General features: G+C 29.8%; 1 protein-coding gene across 1 annotated transcript; it reads right to left on the bottom strand.

The window, feature by feature from the left end:
• Positions 1 to 474: 474 nt before the first annotated feature.
• Positions 475 to 3517, bottom strand: LOC105761808 (probable E3 ubiquitin-protein ligase LOG2). Its single transcript, XM_012579737.2, has 3 exons — positions 2829 to 3517; positions 1001 to 1478; positions 475 to 908 (listed from the first exon to the last, which is right to left on the bottom strand). Exons 1-3 carry the CDS (start codon positions 3287 to 3289, stop codon positions 792 to 794), a joined length of 1056 nt encoding a protein of 351 aa, XP_012435191.1. The 5' UTR covers positions 3290 to 3517; the 3' UTR covers positions 475 to 791.
• Positions 3518 to 15202: the final 11685 nt, after the last annotated feature.

Genomic DNA, 15202 nt, shown 5'->3' on the forward strand with positions numbered 1-15202 from the left:
AGATTTTTTAAATTTTATACATTTTTAGACAATTTTTTAAAATCGAGATCAAATTGATAGAATATATAAATATTGAGGGCTTAATTTATATCAATGAAAATTATGTACAAATGATGGAAACATGATTTGTCATTAGTTGCTCGCTTTTGAAATCAATAGGAATTAAATTGTTGTGATCTTTTTGAGAGGGACCAATTTGCTCTCGAAATTAAGAGAGACCTTTCTTACATGGGAAAATATTTGATGCATTTGAGTCTTATATACTATAGGTAAATAATAACACGATGTCTCATCATTGAATAAACAAAAGAAATATTAATTATAAACAAATACTAATAATTTTATTTAAAACAATTAATTATAAATTAATACTAAAAAGATGATGGGTAGAAATTACAATCTTTCTCATGAAAAATTTTACATTATTGATTAGAAGTTTAAAAGGTCGTTGCTTAAGACAAATACATGCAAACATGTAAGAACACACAGTGAAAGACTTTTATTAGGTTTCGATATATACTTTTAAGACATGCATGCATACATGTAATAACACAAAAAGGTTGAGAAACATACATGCATATATATATATATATGTATATATGCATGTATATGTATGTATATATACATATGAGGGGCCTGATATGTAATACAAGAATGTTGTAATCTCATTTATAAGGGCTGTTTTCGAGCTTTTATCTCCGAAGGACACTCAACTGATTACTTATAAATCGGAAACCGATTCGACGACAACCTACTAGACTGGAAAATAGTGTAAGGAACATGTCCTTAACTCATTCGTTGGTGCTGTTGTTGACCTTTATCTCCAAAAGCCTCTCGATCGATTGTCTACAAATCGGGCATCGATTAGTCTGGCATCTCAAGACCTTTGCACAGGAGTTGCACATGCACTGCATAACGAACACGAAATCAGACAATTAGATATCAGTTCGTTTCGGTATGAAGTAAGATGAAGAGATTGAATGGTTTTGAGGGGTTTTACCATATGTCTGCAAGGAAGAACGGTAGTGTCCTGAGGCTCGGTAAGGCAAATAACGCAGTCTTTTCCGGCATCACTTGTACCGACATTATTATTATTGACCGAATTTCTGATTCCGTATATTTCTTGCAGCTCATATCTCATCCCATTTACCCACAGAATCTGTTTCACCACTCTTACATGGTATTCTTCATTCTCTTTCTCGAACACGGCTAGAGTTATCTGAGTATTCTGGGATCCATCATTCGAGTTGGCGGGAAATACCTCTGCTTTCACTGCCAGGGGATAAATCCCGGCCTCACCCACGTTCAGTAATTCCGATTCCTCGAACATAAAGAAACTGATCCCCGATCCGGGTGGCTGTTGGAATTTCTGTCCTGTACCCTGTTCGAAAGGCATGGTTACTGACGGTTGCATATTTTCTTTCATCGGTGTTAGTTTGCAATCTTCACCTTCTTTTGCGAAGAACATAACGGTCATCCTGTTTCCAGAACAGCAAACACGATATCTTGTTAAGAACTAATATCGGACATAATAATATTCACACACAAAAAAACACCGGAATATCAACAACGGATAGGAGCAACATTTGACCCTCAGAACCTTGATGCATAAAATCGAACAGACTAAACGATTCTTTGCTTTCACATGATGCTAGAGAAACGAAAGTACCATACACAATAAGTACGATGAAGGTTCGGTTTAACGATGAGGGATCAAACACGACATCTTGTTAAGAACTAATATCAGACACAACAAGATTCACACAAAAATAACAGGCATGTGGACAACGGATGGAAGCAGCATTTGACTCTCAGAACCTCAATGCATAAAATCGATTCTAAGGACTAAACGAGTTTTTGCTTTCACACGACGCTAGAGAAACGAAAGTACCATACACAATAAGTACGACGAAGGTTCGGTTTAACGATGAGGGAGCAAACACGACATCTTGTTAAGAACTAATATCAGGCACAACAAGATTCACACAAAAATAACCGGCATATCGACAACGGATGGAAGCAGCATTTGACTCTCAGAACCTCGATGCATAAAATTGATTCTAAGGACTAAACAAGTCTTTTCTTTCACACGAGTTAGAGAAACGAAAGTACCATATATGATATATCGTTAGCATAATGAATAAAATTACAACATTGATAATATCGACAAGAACGACGAAGGTTCGGTTAAACGACCAGGGATACATATGGGAATAAAAGCTTGTACTAACCTGATATACCCCAACTTAACTCGACCCCAACTCACCCCGAATCAAATATTAATTTACACACCCCGAACTTGATTAAAAAGTTTAAAGCTATATCTGATTGAGATAAAAAAATTATCATCTTAGACTTGTCCATCTCGATACCCGATTTTAAAAAATCGACTCTATGTCAGATGGGGTCGAAAACTGGTCGAGTTTGGTCTTTTGCCATCCCTAGAACTAAAAGCAGAAGGACTAAATTTCTAAAATCTGAAAAGTAAAAGAACTTATGACAAAATTAAACCCTTTAATCATCTGGAAACATAAGCAAATTTTAATCAATAGAAACCCGAACATTACATATGGAGGCCGTTGTACCGTAAGCCTACCCTTTCTATTCATTTCAACAGTAAAATAGGACGTTTGATGAAAATAAGACGTTTGATGAAATTTTTAATGAAAATGACTAATTTATTCATTAATTTCAAGTATAGTAATTAATTTATCTATTCTTTTAGTAAATGGGCAAAATGAAATCTTATTCCAAATACAGGGCTCTCTATGTTAATTTTACCTTTCTAAATTATAAAAAAAAAAAAATCGAGTTTGTTTTTTTGGTACCTTCCAGCAACGTTAGCATCAAACGTGAAATTAACCGAAAACTTGCCAGGATTCGACGCATCAGCTGCCAATTTCAAAGTTTCCTTCTTCAAATTAACGTCATTCTTTACGGTAACCGCCTGTTGATGCTCAATGTACGGCACCGGTTCCGGCGCCGGATGCATCATTGCTCCGTAAGGATAACCACCCCAATTGGCATTCCCCATATATGACCCACCTCGATGATCGTACGGTGCTTGATACTGCATCGGCACCGGGTTCTGAGGCGGGTAATAGCCACGAGGGTATTGGTAATATTGCGCCGGGTACGGCGTCGATGCGGCGTAGGCGTAAGGGTCGGCGTTGTACCCCGGTTGCGGTTGAGCGGAGGGATGTGGCGGGTGTTGAGGCTGCGAGGTGTAGATCTGCCGGATGGCGTTCCTCCGTCGCTCGTTCGCGTCGGTGCTACTGAAATTCCCCATTTTCGACCTTTGTTAGAATATCAAAGGGAAATCAAAATTGAAAAAAGTTCAAGCAAATATATATATGGGGAAGACTTCTATATCAAAATTGAATCAAATTTCATGAAAAAAATTTCTGGGTTTTGCTTCTTTTTCCTTAAAAACAAACAGAAAATAAAAAAAAATTTAAAAATTGTTTGGGAGAGAATTAGATATGAATGTTTATTTTGCTCTGTTTTTAATGTTAGTCTCCTTTAGTTTTCTCTGCCAGAGATAAGTAAGACTGCAAACCGCGTTTTTGCTTTTTTTTCTTTTTATTATTTAGTTATTTTATTTATTTTTAGGTTTATTCTTAAACAGCTCCTAAACTATATCTTAATTTCTAAATTAGCTCTTAAAGTTTTTCTTTGTAAAAGTGATATTTAAACTATCAATTTTGTCCCGGTTTACCAAAATAATATCACCCAATAAGAACATGACAAGCGGCATATTCTTATTGAATATTATACAAATAAGATGAGATAAATTTGATAGTTTAAGTATTTGACTAAAAGGCTAAGGATCCATTTGAGAATTGGAGTCCAATTCAAGGATCAATTTATAATAAATCTTTAATTTTATATGGTAAAATTTTATTAAGGTCCCTATATTGTGCATTTTTTTGCAGATTTAATCACTCTACTTGCTATAATTTGATCATTTCAAGTCACTTTTTGAAATTTGTATTTTCATTCTTTATATTAATTTTTCGTGAATTCCATCAAATATTTTGCAATAAAATATATCTAATTGTACAAAAATTATATATATATATATCATATCATCACATATTTTAAAAAATGCCCCATTAAATTATTTTAAAATTAACGAAAAATTGACCAAATTAAATAAAGGGACTAAAAATAATTAAATTACAATAGAGGGATTAAATATGCACAAAAGCATAATACAAGGAGTATATAGAATTTGACCAAATTAAATTCCCCAGTTTTCATAATTTAATAAATGAAACCACTAAATATTTAGATTTGATCTGAATTTTTTAGAATATTTATTTACATATTTAATTGTTCGAAGCATATATATAAAAATAAAATTAAAATTAAAATAACTTTTACGTTAATATATCTCGTCTTTATTATTACAGTTTACGACAAAATACCGAATCGTTGTCGGATTCAGACAGCGTTCCATGCAGATGGCACGTAGTAGATTTTGGTCTGAATTTTTGGCAAATTAAGATTTTCTCTTTTCTTTTTTGCATCAAACCTTTTGAATTTAACTTTTTCTTTTATCAATCAAAATTTAAAAATTACAAAATTATCGAGTTTAAAAATAATAATAATGCATTAAATATAATTTGAAATTAATTATAACTTTTTTTGCCAACTTTATGTAAATATAAAATTTATGTAATAAAATTTACATGTTATATAATTTATATCGCATAAAATAAATATATAATAATATTATATGTAAACATTAAAAAAACATGTTAAAGTTGTCTAAATTTATAATTTTAATGAAATGAAAAACATCTAAAATATTAAAATAAAAATATAGACTGATTTAAAATAAGTTTGGTGTATTCATATACATATATATATAAGTTTGAGCAAAATTTTAGATTCATGTATTTTAACGAACATAAAGCATATTAATAACGTAAATAAATTCAACCCATACTAACATATGAACACTGCTAAACACGATCATGTTGGATACTTAATCATAAATAAAGTTCTATAACATTAATTTTATATATTCTTCAAATTGGAGAAAAGAAAACCTTACATATTCATTAGCATAAACCCTAAACAGAATAATATACCTATATATATATAACCAAAGTTAAGTTGATGAACGGTTAGGATCAGTGGATGAAGTAGGGTTAGATTTGAGCTCATGGAGAAATCTTGTGATCGTATGCACCAAAGCTCCTCCATTATTCTCATCACGTGGTTGAATTCCAGTTAACGTTGTTGCGGCTTCATTGGAACTGGAATTGCTCCCTCTACCGCTCTATAAAAAATATATATGGGTAATATTAAATTTAGTCCTTAATATTTATAATTTTTTGTTAATTTTATTCTTATGGTTTTAGTTAAATTTGATTATTAATATTTTAAAAAAGAGTTTAATCGTTTTTTCAACGAAAATACTGAATAAAACATTAATTTGATGCAAAACCGAATACTAGACCTCAAAAATATTGTATACTATCATAGAGGGAATAATTTGGTCATTTACTTTTACAATGACTAGAGATGGACCCTAATGGTGACCGGGGGCAACCCCTCAAAATTTTGAAAAAAAATCATTTCTCCCTTGAAGTTTTTAGAAAATTTTAATTAAGCCTTCAAGTTTTTAAAAATTTTAATTAGACTACTCAATTTTTTAAAAAGAATTTCTCATTAAACTCCTAATTTTTTTTAAAATTTTATTAGTCCCCGAAGCTTAATCTCAAAATCTGTCATTGGCAATGACATTAGTTAATCCAAATAATGAGACAGACTAAAAGAAGGGGTCAGGGCCTCGCTTGGTATCGTTCCTACTAAAGACCCTCCAAATATATGAAAAAACTTAGGAAAGAACCATACCTATATACCAAGTACATACACATATTCGACATTTACACTCAAATTACCGAGTTACGTAATCCTTTATATATATTTTATAAAAAAGGGAGGAAAACTAGAAAGACCTAAAGAAATTTACCTTTCGTAGTGGCCTGGTTCTAACATCCATGGACTCAACAAGCTCATCGAACTGAAACAAAACACACCCATATACATACATATATGTGTGTGTATATATATATATAAATCTTGAAAGTCGGTACTTTTTTGAAGATGTAAACTTTTAATATAAGTGTAGCCAAAATCAAGGATTAAGATATTAGCATTAAAGAAATTGTAAGTACCTGCTTTATAATTGTTTGATACTTCTTTAAACACTGGTATAGCCTTTGCTCTTCTTCAGTGGACATTATCCTCAAGTTTCTCAATTATCATATATGTTGAATGAATAAGGCAATTAAAAGCTCACTCAGCATATATATATATATATAATACATATATCTTCTGCTTGAAGATTTTATATATATATATGGGTTAATATATATTTGATACTTGGTTTTACTTCAATATTCAATTTGGTATACGAGGGATTCACCTACACTCGTGTAAACTTAAGCGACTTTACACCATTTTGTAGCTTTTTATACGATTAATATATTATTTGATACTTGAGTTTTACTTCAATGTTTAATTTGGTAGCTAAGCTTTTTGTTTGTTTGTCTCAATTAAGTACCTAGGTTTTTTTTTTTTTACAAACATTCATAGAGTCACATGATATTGTTTAATCTAGGTACTAAATTGAACATTAAAACTAGGCACGTATACCGATCGATATAATAACCCTATATATATATCCCTTATGTTTTAAGGAGTCAATGGAATGCAATTAAGTCTATGTTTTTACTAGAGCACATGTGTCAAACATTGTTTAGTTGCGTGATACTGTTTAGTCTGGATACCAAATTGAATATTACAACTAAACACAAGTATCAAATTGAGTATTAACACCAAACATATGTATCAAATAATATATTAACCCAATATGTGTAAATCTTATGCTTTAAGCAGTCAATGGAACGAAATTCTTGTGATGGCAAAACATTATCAAAGGTTTAGTGTTAAGACTGAGGTTGTCAGTCAATCCCAGAAATAATTTACGAAAAAAAGGACCAATTGAGAAAGAGAATAAATTAGTTGCCAAAAATAACAAAGTTCAACGTTAATTCTTAATCTACGTTACTCGAATTCGAAAGGAATGTTATAAACATCTTATTCGAGATGAGTATTATAGATGTTAAAGAGATGATAGATTCATAAAGTGAAAGTATCTCGTGATGCCTAAAAAGATGAAGTCATGGCGAGCAAACTAAAGAGTTTGCATGCAACTAGACTCGTCTCGATAGAGTCAAAAGACAAAACCTCCCACGAAAACAGTATCGAACTTGTTGTGGGTTTCAAGTTTAGAATCAATGATTTAGATCCAGGGTTCATACCGAATTTCAAATTTAGGGTCTAAGATTTAATGTTTGAGTTTAAGAATTAGAGTCCAATATAGATTTAGGCTTAGGACATTTTATTTAAATAAAGTCATTAGTTTTTATTTCATCAATGATCTATTATCGCGTTGTTGTTCAAAGTCGATGCATGAAACTCATGCATGACGATGCATTAAATATTCACCCTTTAAATATACTCCATGTTATACTGAAATTGACATTTAATATCAAAATCGACAGTTAAACTAAAAGAAAAATCCTTTTTAATATTAAACTCAATCATAATATTTTGAAATTTAAGAATTAATTTAGAATAAATGAGATAATTTGAGTAAAATTATATCCTTTTAACAATCATATATATTTTTTGGTGAAATCATATATATATATATATATGTGTGTGTGAAGATCAAGTGTTTTTTTTTCCATCCACATGAAATGTGGGAATTTCAACACCATAAATTTCGAGGTCAAAGAAGTAAAAGTTATTACAAAGACAAGAAACATATGCCCAGAATTTCAGGTTAATGTAATAAAAAAAACATTTCTTTGTTCAACAGATGACCATAACGTATCAACAGTATAAATTTCATGTGAAAGAATTTATTAAGTATAATAATATTCCATAAGCGTTTTAAAGTGTGTATTATATTGCCAATCATTTAAAACATGCATTATTTTACCGTTTGAACTTTGGAGATAACATTATCGGGAAGAGTAATCACGAATCTCGAATATGAGTAGTAAAACGGACATGAAGTATATAAAAAATATTCTAAGAGTTTAATGAAATTTCAAGAAAAACTGAAGGGTTTAATTAAATTTTTCAAAAAAATCGAGGGTTTAATGAGAATTTATAATAATAATAATAAAACTTAGAAAGCCTTAATTGAAATTTCAAAAATTGTGAGAATTGAATGACTTCGATAATTTGAGAATTTGGGGGACAGGTCTCTACTCCATTACCATCCGCCTCTAGCTCATAATCTATGCTAAATTTATGACTTCGATAAACACGATGATATCGAATATGGGCATCATAGATGTGTTATCAGCTATATAATCATATGATACATAGAACATATATCAAGTTAAATGTTTAGTGTTATTGAATCATACGATACTCGAAACATATGAAAATTAAAATATTTTGATGTTTATTATCGGCTTATTATTTCCTCTTTTTAATCTAATCTCCGACATTGAAAAGAACGAATGGGGCATACTGTTGAAACACGACGGGTACGATGAGAATGTACGTGAATTTCAAAGAATCAAAGAAGGCTGGAGTTGACGACTAGTAATTAACACTCACGCCTCCACCAAGACTTCGCCATGGAGACATGGATGGATTAGCCATCTGAATCTTACGCGCCAAACAAAACTTTAAAGCTATATATTCCTAATAGTTAAACCTGAAGCCCCTCGATCAACCGCTTTCTATGTCAAACAATGTTCGCTTTTCACAACCCTGCCTTGCTCACCAAACAAAGCCTCGAGTGCTAAGTCGTCAACACGCCACGAAAGGTTACCGACGTAGATGCGATTCGAGGCACCCGTAGTTGCAACACCTCTTCCCCCTCTAGGAGAAAGTTCTTTGCGAGGAAGTGGAGGTTCAGAATTCACCATGCCCTCTATGAAGTTGCATGCATACATACATACATACATACATACATTTGATGATAAAACTTTTTCAATGCTTATGCAATGAAGCCCATATTGCTTTAATTCAAATACATGACTTAATTAAACTACCCAATGACAAGCATTTCTGATCTGAAGTTTCATTTATGCATACACACTCATACATGGGTGCATGCGTGCATACCTACCTATACATACATTATTCTATTCATACCTACTTACATACATGCATTTTATATGTGAACCAGTCAGTCCTTGAGAAACATAAGAATGAACCAAAAATAACGGCATTTCTAACGAATGAACTTGGAGCCAGAAGAAGAGGAGGAGGATGGGTTTCTTTGTTAAAAGCCTGAAACTTTGATGAGCCAAAATTTTGATTCATTTAATTGGTTTAATCTAATTTGATTATATAAATTTAATAATCTAAATTTATTAAGTTTGAATTCGTATTTAACTTGGGCATAAACTCGAAACAACACAAATCCAAAACTAACTCGAAATAATTTGAATCGTTCGGTGGTGGAATATGCCATTAAGTTTTAAGAAGTCTAATTAAAATTTTCAAAATTTTGAGGGTTTAATTAAAATATCTAAAATTTTGGAGGTTTAATTTTAAAAAAAAATTGAGAGGATTGATAAGAATTTCCAAAAATTTTAAAAAATAAAACTTTAAAAGCTTTTTGAGAGCTTAATTAGAATTTTTAAAAATTTTTAAGGGCTAAATGAAAATTTCATAAAATTTTGGAAGCCAAGTGAAATCAAATATTGACACAACACGAAAAACTTAAATCTCAACCTCAACTAATTCAAACTCAGAACGATCTCAACTCAAATTTACTCTAGCAAAATTTATCTAACCCGTCTAATTCACAAATCTAAAAAGATATCCATTTACGTCAAATTTAATATTTTTAAAAATATATTATTTTCTAAAACAATATTTTTAAAAATAGATAAACTCAACCTATTCGATTTATTATTAGAATGAAAATTTGAACTCACATATTTAAATTATAAAAAAATAATAATAACTTTTTTGGCCCTTCATTTATTTTTTTCTTTTTAATCATTAAATTTATATTTTTGTCAAATAACCCGAAATGGATGGAAAAGTTAACGTTTATTAACTTTGTCGACGTAGCATATATGTGGACTGACACGTGGATGACATGTCAATATTTAATTAATTTTTAAGTACCAATGGCAAATTTAGCCAAAAAAAAAAATTAAAGACATGATCACATGTTATAATGGGATAATTAAAATTAAGGACATGGTTGGCCAAAAATTTAATGAATTTAATTATGCTTAAATTATTTAAATTTGACAATTAAAGATACAATGAACCCAAAAGACAAAAGCTTATTAATACAATGAACCAAAACAAAAATTTGAGATACGTGTACTCCCAATTTATTCGGATTTAGTACGCAAAAAATGAGATCAAATTTTGTTTTTAGCCCCTATATTATGTGTAAGTTGTGATTTAATCCATGTATTTTAATTTGGTCGATTTTAGTTCTCGTATTTTTCAAATTTTGAATTTTCAAGGTTGATTTAAATGGTAGCAGGGATGAATTTAAGGGCAGACCCTCCAAAAATAAAAAATTAATCTTTCAATCCTCCTATAAATAGTAAATTATTTTAGTCCTTGAAATAAGTTTGAGATCAAGTTTTGGATAAAGTGTTTTTTGTAAGTTTGAGTTGGCCCAAATTATTATTTAATAATGTGAATATTTTTATATATAACATATAATTATGAAATATATTTAAATTTTTTGATAGTCCCAACTTATAAAATATTCGTAAAATGTCTACAAGGAAAGGTGGTCTCCCTTCGCTCCTTTTTTCTTGGGTCCATGTGAAATTATTACATAAAAATGGTTAAATTTCACATCAAGTCCTTATACTTTTGGACTTTTAAATTTTAGTTTTTCTACTTATTTTATTTAAAATTTAGGTCCAATTGATAATATTTTTAATTTACTTTTATTAAATCTGAACACGTGTTATCAATTAGACTATTTTTATTTATAAATTAGATTTCTAAATTTTGAAATGTTACGTATTCAACTTTAAGAAAAATCGTCCATTATCAAAGATATCAGTCGAACTCTAGCTTTCAAATAAAAATAGAGAGACTAAATTTCAACAGTCGAAAGAATAGAAAGATTGAAGGCAGAATAAACCCATAGATATAGGTTATGTAGTAAGTCCTGTACTTTGATAAAATTTAAGATTTAATCCCTATACTTAAAAGGTTGAAGATTAAGTCCTCTCACTCTTCTAATTTATAATTCTCAGTCCAATCATAATTTTTGTTAAAAAAATTGGTCAAATTTTGTCAACTTAGCATATTAATTAGGTTGTCCTCATATAACATTAGATATGGTTGATGAAAATAAATATGTTAAAATAATATATTCTGATAGAACCTCCCGAAAACGATAATGATTGGACTCAATTTTCAAATTGAAAAGGTAAGAGGATTGGATTTTAACATTTAAAATATAGGGACTAAATCTCAAATTTTGTAAAAATAAAAAGGCTAATAGCATAATTTAACCATATTTATTTCAACTTCCATGTGAAAGCATATTAAAGTTAAAATTAATATATAAAGTATATCACATGTCAAAAGATTGTCGTACCATCTTACATATAAAAAACATTTTAATTTTTATCAAGTAGCATTAAAAGTAAAAATATGAAAATGACATTTAAATACATTTAAAATAAAAACAGAGTTGGATAACGTTGAAAACTTGAATCTAACTCTAAATGTGCCGATTGAGTCTTAACTCGACTGGTATGGACATTGTTATCAATGTAGGAGGACGTGGATTCGAGTTAGAGGTGTTCATGGGTTAGGCCGGGCCCATAAAAAAATTTTGGCCCGCGTCCTAGGCTGGGGCATGGCCCGGCCCGAAACATGGGCCTAAAATTTTGTCCATACTCGGCCCGGGAAAAAATTCTTAAGCCCGAGCCTGGCCCAGCCAGGTTCATTTTTTTAATAAACACCAAAATTTTATTTTAAAAATAACAAATAAAAAAGTGTTTTAAAAATATTTTAAAATTAAAAAAATTATATTTATTATATTCGGGCCGGGCCGGGCCTGGGCCAAAAAAATTGTGCCATTTTTTTGCCCAAACCCATATTTCGGGCCTGTAAAAATCGAACCCTCCCATATTTCGGGAGGGCAGTCGGGCCAGGCCGGGCCGCCCGACCCATAAGCACATCTAATTCTAGTGCACTAAAGCGCATTATACTCCTATTTAAGGGTCGGAGAGAGGCAATAGATAATTTTAGACATGATATTAAAAATAACAGATATGATCATTTAATTAATTAATTAATTAATTAATTTTGGGATATTTTTCATTTAAACATTTTTTACTCTTATCAGAAAATAGTGTTTTTTCTTCTAAAAGTCAACGTAATAATTTAATAATTCCTCAGCTAATTTGTCTTTTAATTTTTAAAGATGAAAAGAAATTTGGGTTTAGTAAGAAACAACCAAAAATAGAAAGGTCTAATTTTACCTCATATTATTATGATCTTTAAAATTTAGTCCTTTTATTTTTAATATCGAGAATTTAGTCCATTTACTTATCTCGATTTAAAAATAAAGTCCCTTTGATAACACTATTAACTAGTTTTTTTTTGTTAATTTTGAAAATATATGTTATCAATTAGATTTTAATTTTTAAATAAGAACTTTTAAATATTAAAATGCCAATTTATATTTAATTTTAACAAAAATCCATTAACGGTGTAATCAATTAGTTTTTAATTTTCAAAACAGACAAATAGGAGACAGAATTCCTAGAAATATAATTCCCGGAGGATACAAGGACCTAAGCGGTGCTAGACACGAGGCAAAATCCTAAAAACTAACCAATTGGAGATAGGTCGATTCGCCACGTATCGTTTAAGTTTCTAAGACTGAACCTAAGAAAAATCCTAAAAACCAAGACTTGGTCTCGTCACTGAATTTCGGGTCCAAGAACGTGATTATGTGTAAGGAAGGTTATTGCACGCCTGCGACGTCTGTCCAAAGACAATCTTACGTGATTTGATAATTAAGATTTCTTAACTAAAAAAAATTAATTGTGACTCTAAGCTAACCCGGAAATATTAAATAAAAATATTAAAATCTAACTAAATTTATATGATTCTAAAATTCTAATTTATGACCTAATCTTAAATAAATAAAAAGAAAACATAACTTAATAAATAATAATAAAATTCCTAAAATCTAACTTAATAATCCTAATTTAAAATTCTTGAAAGATACCCTAATGTAAAACTTTATAACCCAAAATCTATTTTTAAACATCCTGTATATTTAACTGTGTTGATCTGTATAACAGATGTCAATTTTAGGGACCAAAGTGATTAAAAAAATTAGGGCTAATTCAATAAAATTTGTCAAATTAGAGGCTAATCTATATATTAAGTCAATGAAATATATTATTTCCAAAAACTTCACATCCTTTATAAAATTCACAATTTAGTACGGACCAACTTCCTTTTGTTATTTTTTAATTTCAGCATTTGATTTTATTAAATTAAGATGGTGAAAGTTTTGGACTCAATTATTGTACATTTTATATTCTCAAAAAAATTATACATTTTACAGCTCAAAATTGCAAATTTAATGAATTATAACATAAATATTGTTTTATTTTCCAAATATTACGTAATAAAACATATTTCCTTTTGATAAAAATGATAAATAAAAATTAAACTTTTTTTGTCAATTTCAGGTTGATTAAAAAAATACATTAATGTTTTCGAATATTTTATAAATATTTGGGTTTTTCATATTTGGATAAAAATCATTGAAAATAAGACTTTTAAATTGAGATATTTACTTAAACTATTAAATATATTATAAATTAGTCCTTAAATTTTAAAATATTTTAATTTAATTATCAAAATATTAATATTATACCAATCAGGTCCTTTAATTAGTTTAGCCATTAGCTTGCGTGTTAAATGTCAACTCAATTTTGTCGTGAAACATGTATACTAAATTGTAAACACATGTATGTATACATGTTACGTAGACGGATCTAAAGCAATGTTTTAATAACTAGACCAGTGATCTAATTTGTCAAACCATCAATTCCTGGTTCAACTGATTTGGACGCTAGTCCAATAATAATTATATAATTCATACTATTTAAAAGAATTAAATTAAACATTTTATAAAATCGGTTCAACCATCGGTTTTTTATTTTGGTATTTGATTTTTTACTAGTTCCGAGCATTTTGCTTAGTGGCCAATTCAACCCTTATGTTTGGGCTAGTCCAATCGATCAGTTCTTGGTCCACCAATCCGACTAATTGGTTCTTGATCCATTGGTCTGATTAGTCTGATTCAGATAACACTAATTCGAATGTTAAAATAAAATAGACATCCCAAATTTTACTAACATTGTTCATTTATGTGTTATAAATTATGTAATATGATAAATATGTTACAAACTTAGAAAAAGGACCGAGTCAAATCGGACCCTATGTTTGAGCCAAAATCTAACTCATTTTTAAATGAGCACAATTTTTTACTTAAGCCCGTTTTCAAGGTTAATATTTTTGTCTAAACTCTCCCAAATTCTAAATGGGCCTTCACGTTTGAGCAGATAACAACCCTTGAAAAAGTCTAGTACATATTACATAGACATCTTAGACCTGAAAGTTAAAATAAAAGCCGGCCCACATTTTTTTAACACTATCCATTTTTGTTAACACGTAAGATTGAAAATATTCATGCATTAAATATACACGTGTTTCGTAATTTGATATACATGCTTTAAACATACTCCACGTAAGATCCAAACTAACATTTCACGTTTAATTTGACAATTAGGGTAGAAAAGATATTTACAGTCCCTCCCATTTTTGAATTGAGCAAACTGGTTCATTTGAAAAAAATTAAAGCTATTTAGTCATTGCTAATTTTGAAAGAGAGCACGTAAGGACAATAACTCATGACGTTAATGTTTTCCATCAATTATACATGAATTTGATTGATATAATAGTAAATCTAGCCCTCATAGTTTAAACATTTTGTCAATTTGGTATTAATTTAACAAATTTATCTTGACACATTTGTGTGACTTTATAACTATTGAGGCTAAATTTGTTGAATTATTTATAATTAAGGCCAAAATGATAAAATATGTAAACACTGAAGGCTAAATAT

This window comes from Gossypium raimondii, chromosome 11 (assembly GCF_025698545.1).
Source record: "Gossypium raimondii isolate GPD5lz chromosome 11, ASM2569854v1, whole genome shotgun sequence".
Classification (NCBI taxonomy): domain Eukaryota; kingdom Viridiplantae; phylum Streptophyta; class Magnoliopsida; order Malvales; family Malvaceae; genus Gossypium; species Gossypium raimondii.